This window comes from Ciconia boyciana, chromosome 4 (genome assembly GCF_034638445.1).
Source record: "Ciconia boyciana chromosome 4, ASM3463844v1, whole genome shotgun sequence".
Taxonomy (NCBI): domain Eukaryota; kingdom Metazoa; phylum Chordata; class Aves; order Ciconiiformes; family Ciconiidae; genus Ciconia; species Ciconia boyciana.
In genome coordinates, this window is record NC_132937.1 from 14,212,616 (window position 1) to 14,237,423 (window position 24,808).

General features: G+C 47.4%; 1 protein-coding gene across 1 annotated transcript in view; it reads left to right on the forward strand.

Moving 5' to 3' along the window:
- The first annotated feature begins 601 nt into the window (after positions 1 to 601).
- Positions 602 to 24,808, forward strand: part of MYO5B (myosin VB) — a 125,842-nt gene continuing 101,635 nt past the window's right edge. The window contains 1 exon segment of the mRNA XM_072859633.1: positions 602 to 628. Within this exon segment, the coding sequence (XP_072715734.1) occupies positions 602 to 628 (27 nt within the window).

Genomic DNA, 24,808 nt, shown 5'->3' on the forward strand with positions numbered 1-24,808 from the left:
AGGGGAAGGAAAAATATGTATAAAAAAGGGCTTTAAAAAAAAAATAATAAAAACTGACGCAGGCAATGAGACAAAGCGCGCTACCCCCGCCTGAGCCCGGCAGGGAAAGGGGCTGGAAGGGCGCTCGGCGGACGGCGGCGCGGGCAGGGCGGGGCGGGGCGGGGCGGGGCGAGCCCAGCCCAGCCCCGCCCAGCCCAGCCCAGCCCCGCCCCATACCTGAGCGGGGCGCGGCGGAGGCGTGAGCAGCACTGCCGCCTCCGCCTCCCCCCCCTCCCCCCTCCTCCTCCTCCTCCTCCCTCCCCTCCCCCTCCTCCTCCCCCCCCCCCCCCCCTCCCCTCTCCTTCCCCCTCCCCCCCCCCCCCCCTCCCCTCCCCCCCCCCCCCCCCCCCCCCCCCCCCCCCCCCCCCCCCCCCCCTCCCCCCCCCCTCCCCCTCCCCCCCCCCCCCCCCCCCCCCCCCCCCCCTCCCCCCGCTCCCTATCCTTCCCCGCGCCCCGGCTGGTGGCGACGGGTGTAAAGGTTGGTCAGCCTGTCTGTTCGGTGCTGCTGCTCCTCGCAGCCTGCCGGTCCCATGCCCCGCGCCTAGCGCCGCCCGCCCCGGCCATGTCCGCCGCGGAGCTCTACACCAAGGTGAGCGGGACGGCAGCGTGGGGGGGTTGTTTCCTAGTTCGTGGAGGGGATCCGCAACTTTCCCTACATCCTCCAGGACGGCGCCTGCAGGTGCCCGGGGAGTGGAGGGGGCCCACCGCTCGCGCATCGCCTCCCCTGCGGGTACCGGCCTGTTCTGGGAGCCGGGTCAGGTCTCCCCCAGGGGTGAGCGACCCCTCCTGGGATTTCACCCGCCCGGGTGAACGACGTGGCTGGTTTTCTGCAGGGAAGGGTGAACTTCGCCCGTGGGTCGGGGTTGTGGCGGCGTTGGCCTCGTCCTTCGTGGGGTCTGTCACCTGAGTGGGCGAACATGCAGCTAAAACATGCTCAGCTTCCCAAAATCCTCATAGAATAATTTTTTTTCCTTGTATTCCTAAAACACCAGGGCGGAGGGAGAGGAAAAAAACAGTCCTTACAACTGTTGTAACTAACTGAAATGCTCCTAAGGTGCCCAGTTTGCAGTTTCCTTTTCTTTCTGCAAGTCCCAAATATAATCCCTCGGCAGGGGTATGACCAAGCGCACCTGCTTCCTCATGGCAGCCAGGGAAGGTAACATGGCTGATGGCCTTGCAGGGTGCTATGCACCGCTGGGCTGGCACTCAGTGTGCCAGCGGGGTGTTAGCCAGCCACCCTCCCCATTGCTTCCCAGAGAGAAACCCAGATTTGCTCCTAAAAAGCGGCCGTTGTGACAATGGGAAGCTCAGGTGCTGATCTTTAAGCAAAGCCTGGGGTCGAGACAAGATATTGCTTTTTTTTCTTTTTATTATTTTGTGGCTGTGGGATACCTTGCACCCTGCCTGAGTATTCCCACTCCTTGGCCAAAGCGGGCTGGGGATGCACCCTGCGTGGTTTGGGGGTTTCTGCCCCCTTCCCGGCGAGAGGTTTGTGCCTGGAGAGGTCTTTGCTGATTAACTTGGCCTGATGAAAGAGCTCCTCGCACACAGCGGGAGATCCGCCTGGTATGGAGCGATAACTGATAGGGAGAGAGACCTCTCCCCGCACTCAGCATCTTGCCGAGGCTACCCAGGAGTGCTGCAGGCAGCCAGGATCCAGGGAATAGGCTTAGTAAAAGCCATCAATAATGCTAGGTAGGGGCTCATCAAGAAAAGTGCTTGGCTTCAGAATGGTTTTTGCTGAAAGACTGTAAAGTGCCAGCATCATCTACTGTAATAATGAGAATTTTAGTGTTTTTAATTCTTCCCGTGACCATGGTCAGTGTGCAGATGCTGCCAGATTGGCACCAGCCCTCTCAAGGAACCACTTTTTGTCTCTGTGCCAGTCTCCCAGGCTTAACTTTGAAGATTTCTGCTTCTGTAACTCATTTTGCAGACAGCTTTTATGTAATATTGGGGGCTGCCGCTTATTTTTTTGGCCGTCGATATCAAACGGATGCAGGATGAAGTGTGAATCTGGTGGCTCCTCCTTTGAACTTATGTGAATTTAAGAAGCCCCACTGGATTGAGCAGGGCTGTCCGTGAGCAGGCTGACCTCCATCCTCCTCAGGAGCACTTAAAAAGTGAAATCTCAGGTTTGGAAAACCTTTTTTCCTTGGAAAATCTGAAGGGAAGCACAAGGAAAGCCATGGCTAAATTATTCCGATGTGCTGACTGCAGCATCTCATCGGGCGAGTGCATGGATGCAATAGTGAGCAACCCTGGGGAGGAGGGAGGCTGGTTGCAAGCACTGTGTTATCCATATCTATGGGCTGGTTATAACAACCAGGTTAATTGATTCTTAACTTGATGATCAGGTAATTAATCTGTGTTGTATTTTTATGCTAACTTGATTAGGTTTATACTCCTGTTCATCTGTTGAATGGGTATAAGATGCTTGCTGGGGTATTGCTTGTGATCCCATTGCTGTATAGGGACTTTTTGATGAGGCACTTGGGAAGCAATGGGGATTTGGTGACAATCTGTGCATGTCATTTAATTTTTAATTTATTTTTAATAACAACAAAGATTCTTGATGAGAGCTGGTGCTTCAGCGCTGGCCCTTCTGCTGGTGTCTGTCTGCCTTGCGGGGACACTTTAGGGACACAGCTGGTGTGGTAGGGCCACTGGTGCCTTGAACCCCTATGGGTCATCTGTGGGGCTGAGTGCTGGCGTTGCAGTGAAATTTAGGACCGTCCTGCTGGGTCATCTTCTGCATGGGACCTCTGTGCTGGCTCTGGGCTTTGAAGTAGCAAGAAAATGTTTCCTGTGACTTTGAGTATATAAGAAAAAGAGCAAAGAAGGATTTAAAAAAACCCCAACAACCTTTAGATGCTGAGCCTGAGGGTGTGAGTTGCTGATGGAAGTCCCCAAGATGAAGGAGATGTGTTGTTCTCTAGCCTGCTCTTGGAAAGCATTAAAGAAGGTCCCGGTGCTCGCTTGCACATCACCTCTGTGCAGATGTGGGCATTTGGCCCTGTGGCCTGTAGCTCTGCTGGGCACTTATAGCTCATATATGGTAGAGGCCTCTCGGAGTGTGGTGGAGAGAAGACAACCTGCTACGGAGGGTTGCCCTGCCCCGAGCAGTTGGGTGTTGATGCACTCTCTGTGCATGGCTACCAGAAGATGTGTTAACGGAGTAACATAGGAGCAGTCGGAGGAAATGAGGGGTAAAAGCATGGGAGAGCTTCAGTGGGGTGTTACAGTTCAGGAGATGACTTTTCCAAGTGCAGAGGTGGGGCCTCCTGGATAACCTTGTTGGCAGGATGGGGATGAGGCTTTTTGAGGGAGGATGCAGAGGGAGGGAAGGCAGACAACCCAGCTCACTGGAATCAATACAGCTGTCTTGCTAAAAGCCTATCGATCCAGTGCGCAGTGTTGCATTAGCACAGCCACAACGGTACCTCCCTTGGAGTCCTTCCTCCTCCTGGTTGATCCAGGATGAGAGAAACTGCTGGGGAGCCGCTTTGGAGCAGCTGAGTGGGACTTCTCAGGTCCTCCTACCTCTCCTTCCTGCTGGGCTGTAATGGGAGCTGCTATGTGTTGTGTAGAGAGCCCTTAACTTCCACTTCATGCTTGCAGAAGATCTCCTGGGACCTTGTGGGACACATAGTATTTTCTTGATGCTTAAGTTAATGCTTGTTAAGCCATGCTGATGAATTTGCTGTGTTAGACTTAGTGCTGTCCTGAGGAGCACTTAAACTGGAGAGGAACCCATCCTGGAAACACCAGCAGATGTAAGTTTATGGTAGAAGCCCTCTCCATGTGATGTCTCACCTGTGCCCCTTTAAGAACAGGGATGACTGGTGTTTAATAGCCCCCATCAAACAAGATAATTAACAGCTGTGCCTAATTATGAGCATGTGAGTAGTTCCAAAACTGCATCAACCCTCAAGCATGTAGGACTCTGCTTGGGTAAATAGTTATGGGGAGACCATTATAATACTCCAGATGCAGTACCTGGGGACTTAGGGATTATCTGGCTGTGGATTTTATTTTGTTGTAGAAACAAACATGAATTTAGTGTGACTTGCATCCTAGCAGAAGAGGAGGTGTATGGTAAAGGGTGAAGACCTGGTCCTGGAGCCCATGGCACCAGTGCATGCAAGAGGAGTAGGGGAGGCAGGGGCATCGAGGACTCCCACTTGCAAAAAAACCTGTTCCAGATGGAGAACTGGTGGAGCTTTACCTAACCTGTGTATCACCTGGTTACCCTGTGCAAATGTCTTTCTAAGGCTGCCTGGGGGCTGGTCCTGCTCATGCCATGTCCCTGGGGTTCCTGCTGGAGCATGGCAGTGGTGGGTGGGATGTGCCCAGCCAAACTGGTTGCAGCTGGGCAGGGGAGTTTCTCAAACCCTGTGTAGCTGAAGCAGGAGGCAAAAGCAGCTCCCTGCATGCAGTGCTCTTTCATTCCTTTCTAGCCAGAGCCCTCCAAAGAAACCTGTTGCTGATGCAGCTAAGCTTCAGCCAAGGTAACTGCAGTCTAATCCCTGTAAGCCTGTACAGATGCCAGCATTACTCTGTAATGAGATAATGGGGACACTCTGCTCCTCTGAGCTGGGTGCTGTGCAGGATGGAGGGAGGACGTTGCCCCAGAAGGCGCCACCTCCAGCAACGTTTTGATGTGCAGCATTAAACTGCAGATTAGACTTGTTAGCATGGCTAGCCTTCATTACTGTAAGGTGAAGCTCTTCATATTACTAAAACAAATATAATTGCTTTTGCTTCTGGATGTTCTGCTCTCTTAAAGATACTTCTTAAAATATGTTAATTCTTAATTTAAGTGTATGTCCTGGTTTTGGCTGGGATAGAGTTAATTTTCTTCCTAGTAGCTGGTATAGTGCTGTGTTTTGGATTTTAGTATGAGAATAATATTGATAACACGCTGATGTTTTTGGCTGTTGCTAAGCGGTGTTTACACTGGTCAAGGACTTTTTTCAGCTTCCCCTGCTCTGCCAGGTGCAGAAGAAGCTGGGAGGGGGCACAGCCAGGATAGTTGACCCAAACTGACCAAAGGGCTATTCCATACCATAGGATGTCATGCCCAGTATAGAAACTGGGGGGAGTTGGCCAGGGGGCAGCAATTGCTGCTTGGGGACTGGCTGGGTGTCGGTTGGCAGGTGGTGAGCAGTTGCATCACTGTTTTCTGTATCACTGCCTCTGAACCTTGTGCAAAATAGCACTTCTGCCAGGCTAGGGAATAAGCTGTGCTTTTCTGCTCCTGTGGCGTTGTGCAGCTTGAGATATGCTCTTCAGAAGATTTGCAAGCTCTGGATGAGTAAGAAACCAGGATATGTATTTCTTTTTTAATTTTTTTTCCTCCCATTGTACAAAGTGACTGTTATTTGCAAAGTATTTTTTAATAGACAATAGAACTGAATGCATTAAAAAATCCTCTCCTAATGGCTAGCATTGGGTATAGAAAACTCTCTGGTTTTCACTTAAAGTTGTTTTAAAAGTAACAGTAAATAAAGTAGCTGGAATGAATTGGTGGTTTCTGACCCTGGGGAGAAACTTTTCAAAAGTGAATAAATATTTCCAGTGTGATCACAGACTGATTGAGTCAATGAATTGTCATAAACCTTCTGGCATAAAACCTTTCTGAAAATGATTTATCCTTCAAGGATTGGGGAGGATTCATCCTTAGCAGGTGCCTGTGTGTTGCTTTGGGGTTGAGGAGCAACTGGGAAGGAGCAGAGAAGATCTGTGTATTGTGTAGAAAAAATTTCTGGGAATAAGTGTGAGGGAGAGGGTAAGTTTGGGGTTCAGTCCCAGGACATCCATGGGACCTCTGCTGCAGAGTTCCTGAACTCCTGCCACTGCTGTTTGCAGCTGCTGTTAGGAAAAGCAGGTTACACTTGAAGGTTTTGGTGGTTTGGTTTTTTCTTCTTTATTTTAGATTATGAGAACACATCTGGGTCATGCCACAAAGGGCAGGGACAGCTTGGAGGCCACACTGGGATTTTTATTTAAAGATGGGGCCGTCTTGCTGAAGGAGCCGGATCTGTTGGCATCCCTGGTCTCCTCCTGATCCTGCCTCATTATTAGCTGCAGTCACAGAGAAACAATAATTGAAATGTAAAATATGATTGCCCCAGCTGGCTCTCTGCAGCTGGTGACCATGCCAAGGGCATGGCCACCTCTGCAGCAGCTCAGGGGCCTCCTCGGCTTCCCTGGGATGGCATGGAGGGTATAAAAGCAGAGCCAAACTTGGGTGTTTAAATACCGTTCAGTCCACTGGTTATATGGCCTTGAGTAGGTGCAAGGAAGGTGAGAGATGGGTGCTGGTGGCTTTGTGGGCGTTTCCCTCCCTTGGTGGGCAGGAGATGGCCGGAGTTCTCCCTGTGCCTGCTGGCCAGGGCGTGCCATGCTGGGGGCTTTGTGCTGCAAAAATAATCATGTTTTCTTTTCTGTTTGTGCAATTGTTCATCTCAGTTGTGCATTTAACAGCACCTGTGCTGGGGTTAGACCAGAGCCACTGAGGTAAGGAACATGGAGCTCAGTGCAGGTTCTGGGACGCAACCCTGGGAATGACTCCAGCAGGGCTTAATTAGCTTGATTCCTGCTTTATACCCGCTTGCTGGTTGGGATTAGTCAACTCACTTTTTAAAAAATTATTTTTAAGAATTCCTGCCCTGATACTGTTTTAAGGGTGTGAAATTGGGGGGGGGGGGGGGGGTGTGTGTGTGTGTGTGTTCGAAATCCCAATGCACACAAGCCCAAATTGTGGCAATTTGCTGGGTTAACTCCAGGGTGAAGGATGGAAACCTGGGGATGGCAGCAGGTCCAGAGCCCGAGGCAGCATGTGGCTTGTGCCGGTCCTGTGGGATGGGATGAGTCGGTCCTACCCTTTTCTGCCCTGAGGAAGGAGTTTAACTGAGGGTGTTTGTCACAGGCAGCCTGGCTGCTGTTGAGGAATGTATTTACAAGGGAGGATTTTTGCTTTGTTATTCTTCTCTGCTGCCAATAACCAGGTGTAGAAAATAATGACCTTGAATGTGAATGTGTGCATCCCTTCTGATGACCAAGAAAGAAGGCTATGTATGTTTGTATCTGTATTTATATATATATATATATGTTTGAAGCTGACTTCAGTTTGCTGTAGTGCAATGCAGTTCTAGGCATGCCAATTAGTTTGTAGCTCTGGCCAAAAAAGGAGTAGTGTACCCTTACTGTGATAGTTGTCTGGGAGGAAAACCACAAGAGTAGCCTAACTTTAGTGTGAAGGTGGACTTTGGACCTTCTGAGTTAGTCAGCAGTGTAATAAATAGCAGGTAGCATAGGTGAAGCCCTGAGTTGGGTTTTTTGTGGTGTTATTGTCTGCTCTTTGACCCATCCTGCAAACAGAGGCATTTGTGGTGGTTAAAGGAATTTCAGCATGAACTACAATTCGGGTCAGGAAAATGACTGTTTATTGCAGCAAAACCTCAAGCTTTGGCAGACACCTGTAATATTTGCAAAACATTTTAGTGAGGAATTTGCTATTTAGCAAAACTGAAAAAATCCCCCGTGAGCTTTCTGTGTCTTGAGTTGGCTGTGTAAAGCAATTGCCCTCGTATGCCTCTGGCCCACTGTAAGACACATCTTGTGGGGTTGGGTTGTATTTTGGCTTAACCTGGTCTTCCAGAAATGAGCAGAGACCTGTCCAGAGATGGTAGCAGGGCTAGGAAGGACCAGGGATCGGTGGGTGATGGGCTTCACGTAGCCTTCCTCATTTGAACGCTCTTTAACGTGATGCCCAGGTCATGGTAAGCTCATCAGTTTTACTAATGAGGCTATTAAGGATTTGGTATTTCTGCTCTTTGCCTTTCCTGTGGTATCCAGAGGGTTTGGAGAGGAACTTCCCTACAGGGAAGAGCCTGCAGCCTGGAAATGGGACCTTTTCTCCAGCTGTGCTCTCCTTTTGTCCTTGATTTGTCCATGCCCAAAGTCTTCTCCAGCCATCTGAAACCCATGAGTCATGGGAATGGGTTAAATGTGTTAAAGGCTGGACTATAGGACTACAAGAATTGTAAGCAACATAGGTCTATAAACCCTTACTATAAGGAATGTAAGCCCTTAATTGCAGGGTATGGTCCCAAACCTGCAGCTTGGTGCAGGGTGGTGGGATGGTGGTGCAGCTCCTCCAGCAGCATGTGCTCGTGACCCACTGTGCCACCATCCTTCACCACTTTTAACCAAATCCCATTTGATTTTTTAAAAAAACTATTTATTTATTTTCTCTTCCACAAGCAGTTTTTTTAGTACTGGCTTTTAGTCCCTGTGCTTGTCCATATGAAGCCGGTGGTGCTGTTAGGAAATTCAAACCCTGCTCTGGCAATTACAGAAGAACACCAATGATATTGTGTAACACATCTTGCTGCCCTTCCCAACTCTATTTATGGTGCAGGGCAGGTTGTAGGATACCGTGGCCATCTCCTCCTTAATGCATGAACATCGCCTCCTCCTTCAGTCCATGTTTCATGTTCCCATATGGGCATTGGTGGTGGTACCAGTGGGGTGGTTTTGTGTTGTCTGGGTGCTCGGTGTTGGTGCACTCCAGGTGTTTGGTGCTAACGTGGCTTGGCTCCTCAATAGGAGATGTGTGCTGTGTCCACCTGTCCATCCTGCCTGTTGGATGTTCTTGTTGGCTCTCATTCATCCTTCTGCCCGTGAATCTCCATTTGCCAGTGCCTCTGGCTTAGCTCTTCCCTGAGAACAAGTCTTCTCCATGCTTGAAGTTGACCAAGCCTTTCAGCTCGTGACCGCTTCCCATCCTGCTGAACCATGGGCAGCCCTGCAGGGCTGGTGGGCTCCACAAAGGGACATGTTTCCCTTGGTGGCTCTGCTGAGGTGCAGAGCCAGTACTTAAACCCAGCTAATCCATACCTTCACCCTTCCTGTGAGTCATTGCCTGAGCTGCCTTACAATAGTCCTGCTGAGGTGTGAGGTGCTGGTAGGATGTGCTAACCACCATTTACAGGGCTGTTGGGAGCAGGATGTGTTGTGGATGAATCACGGCCACTACTTATCAAAATGACATGTTACATCTCAGGGACGTGTCCTGGCGAGTCACTGCTCTTCAAAGAAAAAAGACCCTTAATATATTTAAAGCTGTCTTTTAGAAATCATGGAGGATGGTGATGGAAATGTCTGGTTTCTTCTCAAAGTCCCACAGGGATGACTTCAGGTGGCTCAGGTAAACCTCCAGCTGCCAAATCCCTGAGCAGGCTGGACGTGAGCGGGCAGCTGGGGCCACTGACATGTGTCTTAGCAAATGAGTGTTGAAAACTGTTTAAAAAAAAAAAAAAAATCCGATCTCTGTGCCTGCCATGAAGCTGGTCCTTGGTGCTACACCCCAAGTGAGCAGAAAGTCGGTGTAAGCGTATCTCAAGGCAGTGAGGGGATGCAAAGGTACAAAGATGATGGAAGCGATAATTTTCAATCTAATTAAGCTAACTTCCTCATGGATTTATGCTTCTTAATTACTTTGAGCTCTGGTAACATGGGTACTGCAGGTGTCACTGTTTTTGGGCAGTGAGTGTGATGTCCAGCCGGGGTGGAGGAGCGATACCCACTGAGTGCTTTGGGGATGGCACAGGTCTCAGTCAAGGACACTTAATGTCCTGGTGGGGTGGGGATGGAGAGCTGGAGGCGACTTTCACTGGACTGGACTACTGTGGTCTTGGATTGGTCCCACATCTCCTGGTAGTACCACGTGTCCTGTTTTAGAGACAAGGTGGAGGTGCAGGAGAAGAAGGTCCTGCTCCAGACCCACACAGATCTCAGTGGGAGGTAGATGTGTGAATGCTGGTGCGGCTCTTGCCAGCCTTTCCCACGGTTGTGGAGTGTCTATTTCTTGCCTAGCCGATGCCTGCTTTCACCACCATGGTCAGTGGTAAGAAATAACAAAGGAAATGAAAGACTGAGTGCCACTCATCCAGCGCTTGGTTGGTGTCTTGTGTCACTGTGCTGTCCCCTTGCTTTCCCGTCTCCACCTGGCCTTGTAAGAAATCACTTCTCTGCTGGGATAGACTGTGAACACCTGCACTACCATCTTGTAGTTAATGGTACCAACAAGGCATGTTTTGGCTAAAGCAAGACCTTTTAACACCACTAAAAAGCTCTTCTTGAAGCCATGTCTGCATGGGGTGTGAACATCTCACCCAGGGGCTGGTGGAGAGCTGCCCTCGGGGGTGTCTGCAGGGACTTCCCTGCTCCAAATATTGGGGTTTTCTCCCCGAGACTCTGGTGTTGCAGAGATGCAATTTGCTTTTCCTCTCCCATCTGGCTGTGGCAGCTGAAGTGCAGCTGGGGATGTTGTTTGTGGCTGGATGGCTTTCAGGGCACCGAGGTCCCTGGGTGAGGGACTCTGCTTTTGAGCTGGACTTGCCCTTGGCTCTCCTGCAGCACATGTTTTATGGCCCTGGGCATTATAAAGACCCTGGCCAGAGAGATAGGAAGATCATGACTTGCTTCTGTAGACCCTAGAAATACCAGGTTTGAAATCTCTTGCTCTGCTCTCCTTCTGCTTGTTTTCTTTTTTATTTTCCTTTTGAAAGCCTTTGGTTTTGTTTGGATCCTGCCACAGTGAGGTGATAACTCGTTCCTCCCTGTGCAGAGTGGCAAGATGAATGCTTACGCTTTGTCTGCCTTGCTGTGGAGGATGGAGCCAGAGCTTTTAAATAAAATACTTCCTTTATTAAAAAAAAAGAAGGAAAAAGAAAAACCTGGGTGTCTTAAGCACATAAACTTGAATTCCAGAAAATATTGATGCTCAAGGTTAAATAAAGGGCTGGTGCTTTGGTGCAACTGGTGGCAGGAACGGCTGTGGATTTCAGCCTCGCAGTGCTGCTGCCGCCCCGGGGGTGACTTCTGCCACCTAGCCCCTTGCCTGCTTGCTGTGAGCTGTTCTGAAGCCTCATGTGCTCTTGCTGTGACAAAATAAACTCGGAGTTGAGGCTGTCAGAGCTAATCTTCATCCTTTCGTGTTTCGCCCTCCCTGCCGCTGTTTCAGTGAGTAGTGGCTGTGCTCACACCCGCTTATTTTGGGGAAATCCCTCCCCGGTGTGGGAGCGTGGGGACCATCCCTGTGATGCCAGATGGACACGAGCAGTGCTGCCCAGCTTTGAAAAACCCGAAATAGCCAGTTGCTTGACCATCAAGGTGTGTCTAAATCATCTTTAGGAACAAAACTTGCTTGAATTTGCCTTTCAGCACCTGACACTCCATGCTGGAGAAGATGGGATGCCTGAGGCTGCTTCAGGCTGTGCAACTCCTTGCAGCCCCCGAAGAGCGAGCTGTGAGCAAGCTTCTCCTCCCCAAGCGCTGCTGCACCAGTGTTTGCATCCCAAAGTCCAGCATTGAGCAGAAAAAACGCTGATCTTGCCCAGATGCAGCCTCCTTGGGCCCCTCTTCTTATCCGAGGAACTGTGTGGTGCAGAAATCCATATTTAAAAAAAAAAAGTCTATTCTATTCTGTATTCTGTTCTCAGAAATAGAATATTCTGTTTGGCAATGCCAAAAAGTCTGTAGACTCTTCAAGCTTTCAATATTTTCTGTGTTTTTAATTTTTTAATTGGTGTGTTGTTGTGTGTTTGTGTGTGTGTGGTGTGTGCATGGTGTTTTTTGTGTTTTGTTTTGTGTGGGGTGTTTTGTTTGTTTTGGGGGTTTTTTTTCTAATTTTTTCACTGAAAAGGGTGCTGTCTCCTGGCAGTCTCTGCTCTGGTACAAAGTTTCAGCGCTGGAAAGTCACGTGAAGTAAATCAGCAGAATGCAAACCCTGCTGTTACTTGCTAAACTTTGCCCGGATCTCATCTAATCGCTGACCTGATAAGTACTTAGGAGCTCCAACTCTTTTCCTGCAAGGAGGGAGTTCAGGTCCAGTCCCCAGGGCAGCATTCGTCCCAGCTGAGCATCCTCCTGGGGTCCTGACATCCTTCTGTTCCAAAGGATGATATTTTTGAACCCTTTGGATATAGATCGTGCCTGAGTGATTACTTGCTGTCATATCCCAATTTTAAATGGTGTTTTATTTTTTGAGTAGCAGGCTTACTGTTTCTTCTCCTTTTTCTTTTTAGTCTCAGGTGACTCTGCTCTAATATCTGATCATTACCCAAATTTAGGCTGTCGCTAATCTCCAGTGCGATGGTTTTTGGTGTCCCTATGTGAAGAGCAGACTGGATGTTGTGGCTGATAGAAAATCCCCAGGACTTTAGTGTGCAGAAGTGTTTTTAACCACGCAGACCACGCAGCTCGTAAGTTAGTGAGGGTTCATCCTTTTAGCAACTCTGAAGGCAGTTTCTTGTCTCTCTGTGTTCAGTACTAAAGGCTGAATGTTTCTAAAGGAAAAACCCTCCAACAAAACAATTTAATTTTCCTCTAATATTTTGGGGACAATCTGTTAGTGATTATTTCATCTGGCATGCCATCTCTCTGTTTATAACCCTCTTTGATGTGGCTCATTCAGGAGAAAAATGGCATTATACATTACCTCAATCACTTGGATGTGAGAGAGGATATCATGTTTGACTAATTAGGGGAAATTTGGGAAGATTTAGTAATGCCAGGAGACATGACCCACTTTCAGATAAATGCTTTTCAGACAATAGAGGTTGTGCTACGTGGTGAGGGAGGGAGAAATATTCACAGGGTAGAAATAATTAATAATAATTTATAATTTTTAAATTTTATTTTACTGTGCTGACCCTTTCCCAGGTTCAGGATGGGTTTGCTTTCTTTTTCTGTTGTTTTGTTTGTGTGTGGGGTTTGGTTTGGGGTTTTTTGTTTTGTTTTAGAAAAAGAAAATGCTGGCACTAACTGGTTTTTAACAAATCTGTGTTATCCAGAGATAACCTGGAGATATCTGGATAACCGGAGATCCCTGGGCTGCAGATGCCTGTCACCTTTGGGATGCTCCCTTGGGCACAGGGGGTGGCTGATGGGTGTTGTGATGGAGGGTGTTAGGGAGCTGTGGTCCAGCACAGTGTGGCTCTGGTCCAGCTGTTGGTGACCAGTGTGGGATGGGGAACCCAGTGAGCTGCGTGGGAGTCTGCCTTGAGTGTTCCAGCTCAGGAAGGTGTCCACCTGATGGAGTGCATCTTAAGTACATAAGGACAGAAGAATATTAATCCATAAAGCCAGGCTTCTGTGTTTTCTTCGTACCACAAATGCAGTTTAGCCATATTCCAGTGTTGTTTGGGGTTTCTGGCCAAAACAGCCACTGAAATTGCAGAGGTGTAGCACTATGATGTTGCAAAACTGTGAGAAAGCCAAACCTGATGCTTAAACTTGTAGTATATAAACTTCTTCAAAGACAACAAAAGGGAGTGTTCTTCAAGTAGTAACTGCATAATTTTCAGTGCTGCAAGTTCTGTCAAGCAACTTGTTGTGGCTGTTTCTTTGTGCAAGGTTTTATCTTTGCAGCCATATGAGCTGAGCAAAACCAACTTGGTCTCCTTAAAACTTCTTATAACCCCTTATTAAAAATAGCTTTGTAATCCTTCTAGAGTATAGCAACAAAACTTCTCTCTTAATTTCATATTGGAGCTAAACTCCATCTGTATCTTGAAATTTGCCATGCTGGTGTGAATGTCCAATGTGATGGAGCAATGTCAAAGCCCACTTGACAGCGGGAATATGCACTGTGCTGCATGGGCAGTGTTTGGGGGGAAAAACTCCACCCTAGGGGTGTGCTGGAGTTCTCAACCTTTTATAAGTTTTATAAAAACTTATAAAAGTTTTTATAACCTTTTATAAGTTTATAAGTTTTCAACCTTTTATTGTTATTTTTGAAAACAACCTTTTGAATGATCATTCAGCTGTAGGTGTGTTTTAAAGTTCTTTTTTTGCCTGCAGCCATGTACTCTGTTGCTGTGTCTTCCACAGTAAAAACCCCCTTGTTTTCTAAGTAGTTCCCCAAATTACGTTCTTTTAAGAGCCACGTTATCATAATAAGCTTCTAGCATATTTACCAAGCAGGTTAGCACCTTCCCCGGGTTAAAGTGTTGCTTTTTCTGCCTTTAAACTTTGAAGCCAGTAGACTGACAGTTTTTTGGGTGCATCTCTATTGGTAAACGCTGCTTTTACATGCTGTTACAGTGATAGCTGGAAGATATGTAGCCCTAGTGCTTGTCTAGATAAATCCATTTCCTTTGCACATACCTCTGGGTGTTTGGTGAATCGGTCACTGGCATATTCATCGGGGCTCTGAACTCCAAATTATTATTGTGTCCCATGAAATACTCAAGTGGAATTTCTGAAGCATTAACAGTGGATGTTGAAGCCCTGACTGAAGTAATGCGTGATGCCGAGAGCTCGTGTGATCTTTGGATGACTCAGGAGTGATGGTACCCAGTCGGACAGGAAGGTGGTCTTGCTGCTTCTGTAAGCACCGGTGATGCTGATGCCTGCCTGCTTGCTCTCATATGCCTGGGAAGGAGCTGGAAAGTTGGGAAGAGCTAAAGTATATCTGGGATCTGGACAATCCTGTCCTGCAGTCGGCCTAAACTTCAATATAGTTAATTTGTCTGGGAGGGAAGAAGCCATTTTGGAAGGACTTGGCTCCTCTCCTCCTGCTCGCACAAAAACATATGTAATTTAGCAAGTCAGGGCAGAGTAAAATGCAGTGGCCAAGGCCTGAAAGAGCCAGCCCAGCAGCTGGACATGCTGGAGACGAATGCAGATCTGAACCATGGCTCATAATCTGAAAGCTGAATAGCTTTTGAAACACCCCAAGAGATGGAAGAGGCCCTGGCTGCATCTGCCTTACCTGATTTAACCCCATAAACAGCACTGACCCTTGTCTTTTACAGGTTTTGTACATAACTTATATCTGCTTTGAAAGTTGGCTGCTGCATTAACACAGTTGTCCAGCACACATGATTCAGGCTTGGAGGAGTCTCTTGGGAGTCACAGCACCCATCCAAGGGATTCATGTTAGATGGTTGAGTTGGGTTGTATGAAAGATGTTTAAATTGTTTTATGGAAGCAGGCCAGCTAAAAATGGAGTCTTGGCTTTTTGTATCCTCAGTTTCCAGACGGAGATGAAGAAAAGCTGAAGCTACCAGAGAAACGTGTAGAACTTGTGCTCTGGTAATAAAACTGCATTGAGGGAGGGGATGGGGACTCCTTCATCCTATAAACATTTTCTTGATTGCACTGAATGTGAGCAGCCAAGACAGGTGTGAAAATATTGTAGTAGCCTTTAGCCACCAAGCCAGCCTTGAATATTTGTGGGGCTGAAGTGACATGTGAAATCTTGATGTGTCTCTTCAGGATTCAAGTGTCCCTTCCATAACCAGATGCCGCTGGTGGCAATGTCCTGCAGCTGCATGCGGGAGCAGTGTCCTTCCCAGCAGCACGAGCCTCGCTGAGGGCTTCTCCTGTCCATGAGGATGCTGTGAGCCTCCCAGATTAGAGAGCCCTGAGCTTCCTGGTACAGGGTTAGCGGTTGCTGACCTCTCCACTTATGTTGCACATTGCTTCCACATGCTCACAAAACTTCACACTTTGGGGGATTTAAACAGTGGCTGGGGATGTTGCTTGCATTTGATTTCTGCAAACGAGCGTATGATGCTGGGGATAAATTTACTGTAGCAATAAAGCACACATTAGGGGTGATAATAAAATTTCTGTGGTAGTCTGTTTAGCTACTGGAGCAGCCCCTGTCCTTTTATTTTGTGACAGGGAAAGATTTGCAACTTGTTTTCCCCAGTGTTGGTGCAAAACGAGATGTGGACTTTCTCCTGTGCATGCAAATCCTGAAGGGAGTTCCGTAGTGTCAGAGGAGCAGGGAAATCCCAGCTCGTGAGCCTTCCCAGCTGGTGTTTCTGGCTGGAAACAAGCAGTGGGGGATGCTGAGGTTTGGTTGTTTCTTTTCAAACGAAACCCAGCCTTTTGACAGTGCTTTGGTGGTAGCCAACGGAGGGAAAACCTCCTCTGAGAACAGGCTAAAATACCCTTTAAACAGGTTAAGCTGCTTTCCTATGAAAAGAGCTGTTGTGAAAACCAGTCTCTTGGGGTTTCTCACCAGGATATAGGTGCTGGCAGCTGAAATGAGCTCTGTTTGTGGCCATGCTGTGCCCATTGGTGACAGCCACATTGTCACCTGCTCATGCATTGCTGTGGCCATCAGTGTTATCTTTGCAGACCTTGCAAAGACTTGGGCAGTGTTGTGTTTCGACTGAGGTGGCTTCTCCAAAATGCATTAGCCTGGAGCTCAGGTCCACATTCCCACGGCTGGAAATGCCAGCAACGGAGGGAGTGTGGAAATACAGGGACTTCTGCACCACCTCTATAGCGGAATGATTGAAAGCATCAAGGAAAAGCAACAGGAGGTGACCGGCAGGTCCCCTGGGCATTGGGCTGAGGTGGTTTTGCTCTGCAGGGTTGCTTGGCATGTGGCTTTCCAGCGTGGTGCAGTTAATGCTGGGGACGTCCTTTAGCTTAGTATCTGGAAGTGACCCCGTTTTGCAAATACAATACAGGGAGGACAGGGGAGAGGAGGGGAAAGCAAATATTTGCATTTCTGCTGTTGAATCCATCTCGCTGATGCTCTGATAGGACCTGTTCCTCTCTCATTCGAGTCTCTGCTCTTACTGAAGTATTTCTGAATGTACCATTTGTTTACTGAAAGTGGGTCTTATCTCCACTGTAGCTGGGACTAGGGAGGCTGTGCTTTGGCAGTAGCTTTAATAATGCTCTGATAAGGGCTCGCTGCCGTCCTTGCAGGGAGAGCCGGCTTATCGGGGAGTGGCAGGGTGAGAGGTGCCACGGGGAGGAGGAAAACTGAAATGGTGACAAAGACTGTTTGCTGTTTGGCAGTCTGCTTGTCTGTGGGTGGAGGAGGTGAAGAGGGTGGGCATGGTCTTAAATTTGGAAAACACCTATGCACTGCTCATCTCCCAGGATATTAAGGAAAGGAGGCAAGGGTATGACTTTTTTTTGATCAGAATTGAATCTTGGTGACTGTTGTACTTATCAAGTCATTGGTTTGAGGTTATTTTATTCCTTAAACATCCCATACCCAGGTTTGCTATGCTTTATTGTCATGAATTATATTCCAGTAATTATGGTGACTTGAGACTTGCATCTGATATTCTGAAATTTCTGGGGAAATAGGTATCGGTGATACCTTTGTGGTTTTAGTGGAAGAGGGAGTTGGCCCAAGTGGAGAAGCTTGGGATGTGATGGAAACCCCTTTCATCTGTTCAGCTGAGTTTTGGATAACTCCGCAGTTTTCTCACATGCTTTGGGATCCTGGTGCTGCCTCTGTGAGGCCACTGTCCCCGTGATTGTCCCCAAGCTCTGCCTGCCCTCCTGAGGGGGTCTGAAAAGCTGAAAGCTTGAATTATGGCTCTTCTGACCTGGTAAGCTGATGAAAAATTAACTCCAAATTCTAATTCCTACTCTTGTGGCTTCATTTTATAAATATATATATAAAAAACCCCTTTTTCTCAGAATTTCTACTTAAGGACTGCCCTGAGTTTATCAGAAATTCCACATTAAGTATCTATTGCTTGAGTAAAGGCTTATAATTGTGCTCAAAGAGCAATAATACTTGGGTTATTTCTGATGTCACCTAGGAAAGCATGACTTCCATGTGATGCAAGCAGTAGAAAAGAAGTGACCCTTGTCTCCCCAGTCACACCCAGCTGGGTGGGGGAAACTCTTTTCAGTTCCTCCAAGCAGTTTTGACATGTATGGAGAATAACTGAAGCTCAGATAATGAATTTCAGTTTAATCCCGTGGTCACGCTTGATGCTTGTTCGTAACGAGCAGAAATTCGCTTCTCAGGAGCTCGGGTGATGGGGTCATGGCACGGGATGCTTCTACAGGCAAGAGGTACCTGTGTTTGTATGTCTGAAAAACTGATTTGATTTGGGGCAATAAGTTAGAAAGCACCTTTAACGGTCCAGGTTGAAGGTTAAAATACATAGAACCTTTGAAGTTATGGTGTGAAGCAGGGTTAAGGCTGCTCTGGGAGTTTTCACTCTGCATTTCTTAAGCTCTGGGAATTCAGCTCTTTGGGTCACGTTTGGCTTGGGGATAACAGCAGCATCGTCTCTTTAAATGACTCATTGACTGTTATTATCCAGAGATGGAGTCATCATTTATGCTTGGCATACATGGAAGAGCACTGTCTGCTGGTCCCTCCAAAAAGGACCTGTATGTCATACATTTATGGGCGCCAAAAATATATCATGCCTTGATGGGATCTCTCCTGAGCACCTTCCCAGTGCTGGCCATGCTGCCGATGCCAAGGGGCTGTGGTCCCTTGCCTGGTGCCATTGTGTGCCTGTGCCCTTGGCTTTCAGATGATGCCAAGTCGCCTGCAAAAGGGAGGCCCTGCAAGGCCATCTCCTGTGCTGGCATTTGCTTAATGCTCCAGAGCTTGTGCAGCATTTAGCACCAGGTATGTGAGGGAACAGAGTTTCAAAACTCGAGTTTTAGGCAGTTGAAGAAAACTCCTACTAAGAATATACACAAGAGATTTCATAGACTGGGGAAAGAAACATTGCAGCCTACCGCATCATGTTTTGTGCCCTGGATATTGTTTGAGGTTTTATTTAGGTTGGTATGACCGCTTCCGATTCAACTGTTGAACATCCGCATTTATGCTGAGACCTTTTATGGGATGAGGAGCCTTCATCCAGCAAATCTTTCATTTTTGTCCAAATTTCAAACATGGCATGCACTTGAAGATGCTGGTGGGCACCTCACCAGCAATGGCTTAACAAGAAATGCCCGTGAGGAACACAACATTGAGTGATTTCTGTAAATTGAATGTTGCTGTTGAGGAGTAAGTGGATGAGTGTGATCTCTTTTCTTGCAACTTGTTGAGCTCACAGCCGTTTGGCTTGCAGCAGCCTGTTTTCCCACTAGCTGCTGGGAGGGAGCTGGTGTGGACGCACCACGCTGTAAAAGGCAATAGGATTTCAAAGACTAATTGCTGTGGAACTTGAAACGAGTCTTGTTAAGCAGCTGTTGTCAAGGCGGGGATGCTAAAGACTTTGGAAACGGTTCCTAAAATACAAATTTGGACTTGTTGCATGCCAGCTTTTAGGTAGACGAGTCTCTGCTGATCTGCCTGTGAGGTTTGAGAAGGCTGGAGAGGGGGCTGGGGGGCCATGGTGGTGAGGAGGAGCACGCCTTGCCCCCAGCGACCACCCAAGTTCCCAGTGCATCTGGGCAGTCCCAACACACTGTGCAATTTGGTATTTCCCAGGACTGACACATTGATATGTGCTTCACAGCTTGGGTTGCTATAAACAATGGCCAGACGTGGTGATCCAAACAGGGATTTTTTTTTTTTTCCCTTAAGAAAACACCTAAAACTATTTTTTTGAAAGTTTGCAGCAGACTGCAACTTCTCCATAGTGTGGGACAGGGGAAAAGACCTAGCCCAAGGGGAAGATGAAAGGGCAAGCAGCTGGAAGAAAGAGCAGCTATGAAGGGACATGTGTTGCTTCAGCATCTCTCTGCTTTTTGTAGATCACATCCCCTTCTGAGCAGGGTCCTAAATCACTGCTGCACGCATGGATGTGCGTAACCACTAATTCCCCCTTCTTTGATGCCTTTGGAGGTCCTGTGGGACAAACCCACAACATGAGCAATTCTGTGGGTTATCTGTGGCTTCATGTGACCCAGTTTGCCCATGGTGGTGGCTGAAGGTAGCTGCAAAAGTTCAGGTGTCCCCATGCAGCCAGCGGCCCGTGGGATTTGCAGCAACTTGGGTCTTGGGACTGAATATTTTGTCAGAAAGGGCAGAAACTTTTGGGCTTGTACGTTATGAGCTGGGAACTGGCAGCACAGTTTGCAAAGCTTTGTTTTCACAGCAAAATAAACTGAGATAACATAATGTTTCTTCAATTTTTTTTTCCCCTTGTTTTATTCATCTACCTAGCAAAGCATGAAGTCATTCCCTAGAGGAGAGAGAAAAGTTGCAATGCAATGTTTGGTTACGGTTTTGCACTAACTCGAGTGAGCCGCTCTCCATCTCTCATGAGTTGTCTTTATGCACTCTTAAACCACTATAACTTTGGGGTGTATTTTCATTTGTTTTGCTGCTTTTCTAATTCATAGTCCTTTTTCCCCCACTTTGGGTGGTAAGAGTAGGTTTAACTAGTTTTGCTCGAAACAGGTTGTAGTCCTTAAGCTGTGCTGGTGGGACCTGGTGGCTTCAAGGCAAGTGGCATCGGCCGAAGTGTGACCATAAATGCACGTCTTCCCCAAAGGGAAATGTATCCCTCGGATGGGAACTGGGTTTCCTGGTCTTGGAGCAAAAACCCCTTGGACCTGAGCTGGGGGATGTGTAGTGGGATGGAAATCCTGTAGCTGGGATGTCCCTGGGATGATGCAATGCTGCTGGTGATGGGAAGAGCTGGAGCTAAGCCTTGCCTGCATTGAAACTCTGTACCCGCTGCCTGCTCAGCGCTGCCTGTGTCCTGAGGTAGCATGGAACTGCTTGGAAGAAATAAATAAATGCTCCGGTAACACGAGGAGAGATGTTTAAATGAGTAAATACATCTGTTGGGATATGGATGTTGTCCTGTGCGTCAATCCAAGAGACATGCAACAGAGTGGCTTTGTTGTGGGGATGGGGAAGGAAGAAGTAGCATCTGGTGGCTGTGATAGCTTTTTTTTTTTAATTTATTTTTTATTTTCTTCTTCTGTTTGGGGTGTTTTGCTGCGTGGGACGCTTTGACGTTTCATGAGAGCTGTGTTTGATCTGCGTGGGAGTGTGTGTTTGTGTGCTGCTGGGGCATCTGCCCTTCTGAGGGGAAGAGAGAACCTTGGATTTGCCTAAGCATGGGGGACATTGCCAGGTCAGGGGAGAAATTCAAACCAGAAGGTGAAGGCTAGAACAGATGCATTTGGTGGTGTGGTTATTTCTATTTTATTTTGTTTTTTATTTTAAGTGGGTGCAATTGCCCTTCTTGCAACCCTTCCTCCACTTAGGCAGTCTTCTGCATTTTCATCTCCTTCACTGGGCCCTTCCTGCAGAATACAACACTGTTTTGCGAATGGCATTGCCTCCCAAATCTCCTCTTGCAATTCAAAATTCAGGGGTTGACGTCCAGGGGTTGGTCTTTTCCTCCATCCTTCCTTATTTAAGCTTTCATCTCCCCTACATTTATTAGAGGAAATTGTATATGGGATTTAGAGGATGGTTTTCCGGGGAGCTGCTGTGTGATATGAATAAGAGGCTGCAGGATATCAGTGCTGGAAGATCTGGAAAGCCAAAATCTCAGTATTTTAGCTGAACATCTGAAGTTACAAGGAAATAAGGAGGAAAATGTAGCTGACTGCCTAGCTATACTGTACCTTCCATTTTATATATTAAAAAGGAAACCACCTTTTGTTTGAGTTTCCTCAGAGATGTGTTTTGAACCGATTTCAGTTTAGCAATTGCAAAATCTTGCTTATTTTCTTTGTCTCACTGGGGAGAAGAGATAAAATATATACAGTAATATAGAGTTAACTCATCATACAAGTGTGCATCTGAGGTCTGGCACATGGACAGTCCTGGGAGAAGCAGAGCTGGGCATAAGTCACATTTTCAAAGACCTAGAAATTATTGCAATAAAGTGGAAATGCAAAAGGAGTCCTTCCCTCCAGCAGACCCTTTCTTTGCCCCCCCATTCCTAAGCAAATGAGGGCGTATGAATATTTGTTCACCACTTCAAATATTTTAATTAAACTTACTTATTCTAGCTTTGCCTCTTGACCACTGGTGCCGTTCTCCAGGCATCTAATGTTGCCTTGCTAACAAACCTTATTGCTGGAATTTTTTAATTATAACCAGTAAAATGTTGCTTACTTAAATCCTCAGTAATCAATTTGTTTTCCTTCAGTTGCTTAGCAATGAAAAGGATGCAGAGGTGGCCTGGGGGCCTTTCCAGCACACCCCTCTGGTTAGAAAGGGCTGAAGAAATGCCCCATAAATACAAATATAGGTCAAAACCCCTTTGAATTAAGCATGCATGGAGTGATACTCCAAGAAGGTTTTTAATGCATGAGTTCTGGAGAGGTGAGGGATAACTATACAGGTTAGTTAATCCAACTACTTTTTTCTAATAAGGTTGAAAATCTAGTCTGGTGGAGAGGTTGCTCTGCAATTAAAGGTAGATTTTGGTGGTGCTGTTTAGGCATGGCAGTGCCTGGTGGGGGAAGATGGCTGAGTGCTTGAGCAGCAGGCAAGGCGGTGTGTACCCTGAATTTCAGAAGATGCTTGTGACACTGTGAATGCTATGTGCATTACTGCAATTACAGCCTAGAAGCGGCTGCTGTTTTTAATGTTTGCCAGTTGAAAGTCCTGGTGTCCCCTGGCTGCATCCCGTGGCCAGGGCTGCCCTGCACTGCCAAGCTGGGCTCCTCCCAGGACCATTTTCATATAAAATAATTTAATGGAGGGTGGTCGTTGCACTGAGGAATGAACATGCTTGTGAGTTTCCCTAAAGCATCATGAGGCTACGTTATAGACAGAGGGAAACCTGGGGCAAAAGGCCATTTTTAACTACTTAATTAAAACCCAAAGGCTATTTTTAACTACTTTATTAATAATCAAATGTATATGGTGTATATTGAGCATTTTTTTGATCCATATATTGAGCATTTTTTTGAGCCTGTGTTCATCAAGGTGCTTATGTGCAGTTCAGATGGAAAACGGGACTGCAAAGACAAGATTACACCACATGCTGCTCAAGGTTTTGATTAATTGAGAATTAGGCAAGAGAAGGGTAACTAATGCCAATCAACAGGGATTTGCAGAAAGTAGCCTGGAAGGGTTTAACTTTAGCAATATGACAGGCTGTTTGGTAAAAGTCATACTATGGAGACACTTGACCCCTGCATGGGGTTTTTAATTAAAAAAGCAAAAAACCCAAGTATTTAAAATCCTGGTAACCCTTACTGGAATAAAGACTGGCTGCATGGTTGAGTTAGGACCATGGGTCTCATCCTGATTCCCCTTAGACACTGGGTCTAGGATTCTTTTCTTCATCCTGTGCAATGTGGCAATTTTTAATCAATGACTTGGTAGAAGAGGTAACGAGCACCAGAGGAGCTGGGTTGGGTGGGTGGTGCTGGAGTGTGGGTGTGAGCATCCCATGGGTGCTGGGCCCAGGGGAGATGCCTGGGAAAAGGGGTGTTGAGCCCCCTGCTCCAGACTGCTGCTGCCCTGATGCCTGCAGCTCTTCCAGGAGGAGCTGCAAGTCAAGTGCACGATTATCTGGGTTGGCTTTAGCACCAGACTTTTTGTGCTTCCCCAGGGACTGTGATTTAGTGGGGTTGGCAGAGCATCCCTCTTTCTGGCAGTGTGGCAGAGACTGGATGGTGATGCTAAGTGTCTTGTAGAGCAAATGGTGAGCATCTTGTAGAGCTGAGCCAGGCCTGGTAGAAGAGAAATAGAAGGCCTGATAGAAGCCACAACTTGCTGTGGCTCATGGGGATGGTGCTTGATGGGACAGGACCTGGAGAAAGGTCTCCCACCCAGGAGACAAGTGGCTGGTGTCTCTTGGTGCAACCCTTTAATGCTGGTGAATATTAAGTTTTGGAGGGGCTTTGCCAGGGTTTGTAGCAGATCCTCCAGTGGAGCATGTGCTTTAAATCCAGGCTTAGCCATCCAGAGGGGCAGGCCTGCCTTGTACCCTGTGATTTCATCAGGCTCCTGGCTATATCCTCGCAGCAGGCAGCAGCCTGCCTGTCCCACTGCCAGCTCTCAGCCTTCGCTAGTGCTGCTTCAGAGCAACCAAAGGCAAAGGGCTCCTGTGCTCAACCTGATGTGAGTCTGGAAAGACACAACTGCAGAAGGAGACGGGCAGCAAGACCATGAGCACTGCCATCTCCAATTAAACAGGCACAGCCGCCCTCCTGTAACATCTCAGGCTGCTGTGAGGTGGTTCGTTAGCAGTGATACAGGCAATAATGCACGTCCCCTGTGGGTGAAGTCTTGTTGACCCTGGCAGAGAGGTTTGGTTTTGTTGTTTCTTAAAGAGTAGAGGAGCAAAGTAAAAATACAAGAGTCGTTACGCTGCCCAGAGCATATCCTGGTCTTGCAGCCTATGAGGGGATTGCTCCCCAGCCCAGGAGGGACTGCTTTTTCCCCCAAAATTAAGACAGAATGGTTTGTTTGCACTGTCCCAAAGCACCTGGGGCTCTACCTGGTTTTGCAGCATCTAATGACTTATTGCAAGAGGGATTTTGCATTTCAGTCCATTGTTGTGGTGAGAGCAGGGCTGTGTGTGTGCCTGAGACCTTGGCACTGAACCTGTCAGTCTTAATTAAGCCTGCAGTAACAAGCGTTGCTGGGATGCTGTGGAAGAAATGATAGAGGAGAGGATGGGAAAACACAAGTTGGCTGTTAGTTACATGTGAGACTATTGATTAGTCCTGGAAATCATCCTGGAAATCATGTTTAATTAAAGCAAAGCCTTCAGGATGGAAATACTGGGGGTACGCTTGGTGTCAGGGCTCACCTAGCCCTGCTCTGTTCAGTGCCAGTTTTACCTCTGCTGTTGATGAGATGAGGCCGGAGCAATGATGAAATGAAGCTTTTTAAATCCCCCTTCATTAGAAATGCTGCTAACGAGCTGGTGGATAAATGCTGCAGATGCTGCTTGTCCGAGCAGCTGAGTACTGCTCAGCTGCTCTGACAGTTTATGCAAATCATCATCTGAATTAATTTGGGCAGAGGAATAAAATTCAGCAAAGAGAAATAGAGAAGATTTAGTGCTGGTGGGAGATGTGG